Source organism: Acartia tonsa, chromosome 12 (assembly GCF_053477335.1).
Source record: "Acartia tonsa isolate MP-2025a chromosome 12, ASM5347733v1, whole genome shotgun sequence".
In the NCBI taxonomy this organism is placed as follows: domain Eukaryota; kingdom Metazoa; phylum Arthropoda; class Copepoda; order Calanoida; family Acartiidae; genus Acartia; species Acartia tonsa.
The window spans coordinates 7,450,438-7,456,437 of NC_137271.1; the positions used below are offsets into that span (position 1 = coordinate 7,450,438).

General features: G+C 31.4%; 1 protein-coding gene across 1 annotated transcript in view; it reads left to right on the forward strand.

Annotated features, from left to right (window-relative positions):
• LOC145333495 (uncharacterized) overlaps positions 1 to 3,808 on the forward strand; it is a 167,881-nt gene extending 164,073 nt beyond the window's left edge. The window contains exons 18-22 of the mRNA XM_080178647.1: positions 515 to 598; positions 1,175 to 1,271; positions 1,625 to 1,704; positions 2,101 to 2,181; positions 2,752 to 3,808. Of these exons, the coding sequence (XP_080034773.1) occupies positions 515 to 598; positions 1,175 to 1,271; positions 1,625 to 1,704; positions 2,101 to 2,181; positions 2,752 to 3,034 (625 nt within the window). The 3' untranslated portion in view covers positions 3,035 to 3,808. The remainder of the gene's footprint in view (positions 1 to 514; positions 599 to 1,174; positions 1,272 to 1,624; positions 1,705 to 2,100; positions 2,182 to 2,751) is intronic.
• The last annotated feature ends 2,192 nt before the right edge of the window (positions 3,809 to 6,000 follow it).

Sequence of the window (6,000 nt, forward strand, 5' to 3'; positions counted from 1 at the left end):
GAATAGTTAGTAATCACACCGTTTTATACACAGCTTTCTGCGGATATTAGATTGAAAAATTATAAGATTAAAACGAGTTTTGTAAGCCCCGAGAGCCGAAGGATCAGGCTTACAAAACTGGTATTAGTTTTTATGATTTTTATTTTTAAATATTCGTGGAAAATTGTCCGTAATATGACGCTAAATATGATTTTTTAGTATGGCTGAGAACCGGTTCTAATTCAGCGGATATTAATATGTTTCGAAGCTACATTGATTTTTTTTATGTTAACAGTAAAATAAAAGTCTAATAAAACAAGTAAACTTCTATAATAAATAATAAGATAATTTTCTATATTGGGATGGAAGAATTTGCATTTATGTCCCTCTGGTTTAAATCCTTTTTAGATTTTTTCTTAACTATTTTCTTAATTTCAAAAGATTGTTGCAACTAAGACTTTTAAACTCCGGTTTTAACGTCTTTTTGGACAAAAACGCAATTTCTTAATGATAACTAATCTTGTTTAATATTTAGACTTTCCCTCCACCCAACTCAAACTCACCAACACTTGGCGGAGCTGTGGGGCAAACAGCTGGCGGATAAAATTGATCTACTCAGGTATGACAAAGGCGTGGCTATAAAATTTATAAAAGGTCTAAGTTACAAAAGATCTAATTTACAAAAGACCTAATTCTACAAAATTAGCATAAATTATACAAACATACATGGGTCTTTAGTAATTTAGACCTATTGTAGCATTAGATCTTTTGTAACATTAGACCATTTGTAGTATTAGACCATTTGTAAATTAGACCTTATGTAAAATAAATCTTTTGAAGCAATACCACAGCAAATCTGTTATGTCATGTGTGTTATGAATGAAGTCGAATAATTAGTTTGTATTTGGTACTCTAGAGGATATACTAAAGCTTCAGTCAATGGCAGATAAATATAATTCAATACTTACCAGCTTCCAAAGATGAAATTCTTACCAGATTGATTTATCATTTGTTGTGGAATCCATATATCGCCACCAGTAGCTTTAAAATAATCAAATAAGTGTTGAATCACTTTGTTAATGTAATGAATAAAGAAAAAAAAAATAAATTTAAAATGAAATGCAAAAAAACTTATTTATAGCAATAATTACTGGAAAACTCAGAAAATTTTATCTAATAATTTAATATTTTTTAGATGTCGTCTTTCTGCGCTTGAGAGTGAATGGAATGAAAACAACCTGACTTTCTCTGATATTCAGTCCAGGGTGTACACCCTGGTTACTCCTGAACAGGTATATGTATACAAACAGACAGAAAGACAGACAGACAAAAAGACAGACAGAAAGAACCAGAAATACGGTTACTGATAAAGACAGACATAAAGATATATAGACAGAAATACACATAGAAAAACAGACAGAAATACCGACAGAAAGATAGAAAGAAAGGCCGAGACAGACTTACAAAGAAACAGACAAAACAAAAACAACCAGGTTTTCGTTGATATTCAGTTCATGTTATACGCCGTTGTTACACAATAAAAGACAGATATATAGACAAATATACAGACAGATGCACACATTGAAAGTCAGAAAAAACTAACAGCTATAATATTTTTTTCTAGCTAATAATTATATTATTTTAGTTGGGTCAGCTTTCAAATCACCGAAATGACCTGGAAACGTCCACCCGTCTACTTCACATCCTCTCTTCCAGGCTAGCCAGGTTAGAATTCATATAGAGTTCAGGGATATTAAGGGAGAACACCCCCGTTTGTGATAAAAAAAATAACCACTTATGTAGACTAAAATTATTGATACGAAAGTTTAGAACTTGTTAGTTTGAACCTTCCAATGAAAGTACCCAAAGTTTTATTCCAACCAACGTGTTCACTAACATTGGGTCCCGATATAATTTACTTTACAAAAAGATTATTTAAAATATAGTTTTAACTGAAGATTGCTTTAATACATTAAACATGATGTTTTACAAATAATCTTTTGTTATTCATTCTATGTAGACTATAATTTACTTTACACCAATAATTCCTCCTTTCCTGGAATCAGCTTTGATGAGTATGGGTCTTGGGCAATTTACATTCTAACAAAGAAATTATTTTAGATGTGATCAACAGCTAATAGTTTTATCCAATATGTTGGACTCAGGGGAAGCTAACCAGCTACAAAAACTTCTATTTGAAAGGTAAATAAATAAATTTTAAATTTGTTTTGAGTAATCTTAAACTTGGAAAATCTAAGAAAATTTATTTGTTTTTTTTTGGTTCCTTTTTTCATGATTTAATTCCCCATTTGTCTCTTCTGTTTTTAAGCATAAGTTGTTTTTTTTGGTGACCATAGCAAATCTACTTTATAAATCACTTTATTCTCCGTTTTATATTTATGAATTTTTTTCAAGAAATATCCTATAATTTTTCTCCTTTGTCATTTCAGATAGATTGCTAAAATTTTGTTATATTCCTATAACCAGTGTGCTACTCTAATACTCATTATATTCGTCTGTCTGATATGTTCACTTTTTATTCAATTAGCTAGAAATTTTTATATATTTCTTTGCTACTTCTGGCTACTTACATGCTTTTTTATGTAGCTCTTTTATTGCCTATTGCTTATGACCGAAAAATCTCGAATGATGTTATAACAGAATAATGGACTCTTCTAATATGACGTCATGGCCAACAAGTTTTAAATATTATCTCTTTTTGCATAGGGACTATAAAGAGATTCCTTTTTTCAAACATTTTCTTTTTTTCAGAGAGCAAGAAAGATTACAAGAGCTTAAACACATGACCCTGGACCGTCTGTCCGAGGCTAAGCACCTAAAAACGTACGCCAACTCGCGGCGGGATCGTATCAAGCACCTGTTAACCACTACGGCCGTCGCACCGGGCCACGTCGCCAAATTTGACGAGTTTTGCGACAAGCTGGTAAATGTCGTCTTTGCCCAGGAAGAGGTGAAGACCAAGATTAAGACTTTAGAGAGGCAGCGAAGCTCTTTGAAAATTTTGTTCCACAGCGTTCCTGTTTCAATTCTGTAGGTCTTTCCTCAGGGATATGACAATGATAATGAATATTTGAAACTTACTCTTAAACAAAAAGTGCTTCAGATTATTCCAAAAAAGTTTAAAAGTAAAAAAAGATATTGGAACTGGTTTAGAAACAGTGATAAAATAGTACTAAAAAAAGAAATAGTATTTTTATATTAATTTTGTAACGATCTTTCATTAATGTTAATAATACAATTATCAATAAATTTTTAATGTTTTTAAAGTACTGAAGAAAAAAAATATTTTTCCATCACAAGCATGCAATAGAAGAACTTTCTGAATCAAACAAAATAAGACTTACACACATACACACAAAATTTAGATGAATTATCTCAATTCCGGTGAATATTTTTGTTATTATTAGCCTTTGTTTTTTGTAGTTTTTTTGAAATCACAATGTGTTATTGTAAGAAGAAAGTTTAATGTAGTTGTGTAGCAACACGATAAACTATTTTTGTCCTGTGACACAGTGTGATTCATATTTAAAGGGTCCCAAATATTTGGGGGATTTTTATAGTCAAATTTGGTGATGAGATTAGAGCTTTAATGATTCCAATCTGTGTAATATGTATCTATGTATACTCTGTTATAGTTCATCTATGATTATGTAAAAAATTGTCTACTCTTTCATAAATTAATCTATGTTTTGTCATTTCTATTTCTCTATCTTCATAAGTCAATGTTACTCCATGTTATTTCTTTATTTGATTTCATTTCTTTTTTTTTGTCAAAAAATATGTTTTATTAATAAATGATTATATGAAACTGTGTTTGTCTAATTTTACCATTGAAAAATTACAATATATAGTGGCCTATCGTTGGTTATTTGTATTGTATGACGTCGTTTTTTATTAGGCACTATTATCTGCTTCCAAAATGTTCTCGCGTCCCTTAATAATTTACTTACAATTTTGTTTAGACTTCTGCATTAATATTCTGCTTATTCAAATCTTACACTCTACAAGTGTTAATATTTGTTTGTCCTTTCATTTCAGAGCTTTGCCTTTATGGATGTTGTCATCCTTGTTCAAAATAAAATGGAGGGAGGGAGGGGGGGATTTGTTCGGTGGTCCAAAAGTAGTTTTGAGTAAACTGATTGACCCATCTGTAAAACTTATTTTCTATTGCCTCAAGGGTAAGATAACCTTTTCTTCTTGGTTGACTACGGAATTATACACGTGACTTGTGTCATTTACATTTGTGTAACATTCACATGTTTTTCAACACTTTTGAATAAAAGTTCTTTAGGGTATAGAACAGGGGCGTCCAAGCTTTTTTATTTGGGGAGGGTAAAATTTTTTGAAGGGGGGGGGGTAATTTGTGTTTGGGGGGGGGGAGTAAAAAGGCGCAAATTTTTTATCCCTCCCAAAAAAAATTACCCCGGGGGAAAAATTGGCTTGGGGGGGGGGTAATTACCGCCCCTGAAATCTATTCGGGGAGGTTAAACACCCCTCCATAAACTGTTAAGGGGGGTAATTACCCCCCCTAAAAAAATTTGCCCGGGGTAAAATTTTTGGGTGGGGAAAATTTATAATGTAAAAAAGTACCTACCTAATAATAAAGTACTATAAAATATATACAGTGTGTTTTTTTTTATGAGAACTTTTTTGAAAGCAATTTTACCCCACTTATAGTTATCAGAATTTAATGATTAATGGCTTATTTTCTTCGTTTTTTCAGGGAAATTATGAAACAACAAAAAAAATTACAGTTGACACCTAAGTTTTAAATTTTCAACTTTACTGTACTTTTTCAACAAAAACTGTAATTTTTTTTGTTGTTTCATAATTTCCCTTAAAAAACAAAGAAAATAAGCCATTAATCATTAAATTCTGATAACTATAAGTGGGGTAAAATTGCTTTCATAAAAGTTCTCATAAAAAAACACACACTGTAGTAGTATCTCATTCCTATACATGAAAACACAATAATCAATTCAAGTTTTGCTTACTGATAAACCACTATGATTCTCCTTTAAAGTGTAGCTTCAAATAGGTCCTGGTAAGGTATTTATCTAGTTTTGGGGAGGGTACCACCACCCTGGCAGCATTCCAAGATAGATTGCACCTAGAAAAAAAGCTCGATATTTTGATAGTTACTGAAATAATTGATTGTTAATGTTCGTTTTTCCTACCGTTTCAGAGCTTCGCTTTTATGGATGTTGTCATCCTCGTTGCACCTATAAACCTATCAATAATCGTGAAGAAAAGCTCCTTTAAAAACGCAATTGGTCATTTTGTATTGGTCTGATTCTTTTTTTAGATTAATGCGCCCAACTTTAGATTTGTGTAACCAAGTCAAAATTCACGTTTCTCATTTTCCAATAAGTTTCTAGTCGTCCATTTTTTAAACTCAAAAGGTTACTATTTCGCGAAAGAAAATTAATCAAATTCAAATCTTTAAATCACAATAAACGTATTTCTTATATCTTTTAAAGTAATTGTAGGTTAAGTAAAGATTAGCAGAGCCCTATATGGAAATGTCCCAGCAGGGTTAAAGCCTATTACAGAAGCTATAAATAATTTATCTAAAAAAATAAAAGACTAAAGGTTGGGTGGGAGGGGAAAAGGGTCAGTAGTAAAAAAATAGGTTCGAGCACCCAATATTATGTCAAAAGATGATTTAGCCTCGGGACTTTTAGAGTTCAAGTTAAAATCAAGGGTTTATTAGAGCTTTTTACATTTTCAAAGCCATCAGAAACTTGTAATGAAGCAAAAAATATACTAAATGTACTAAATCAGTTTAATAGTTATTTCTCGCATCGTATTATAAACGGCTTTCCGCGAATATAGAATGTACAATTATGAGATTAAAACCAGTTTTTTTAGCACCGAGGTGCCGAAGCTGGATATAATTCGATGCTAGTCATAGTTTTTTCGTATGGATGAGAACCGGATTTTCCTCTCAATTCGAATGAATACGATAAATAAATTTCCAGTATGGCTCAAAAATCGATT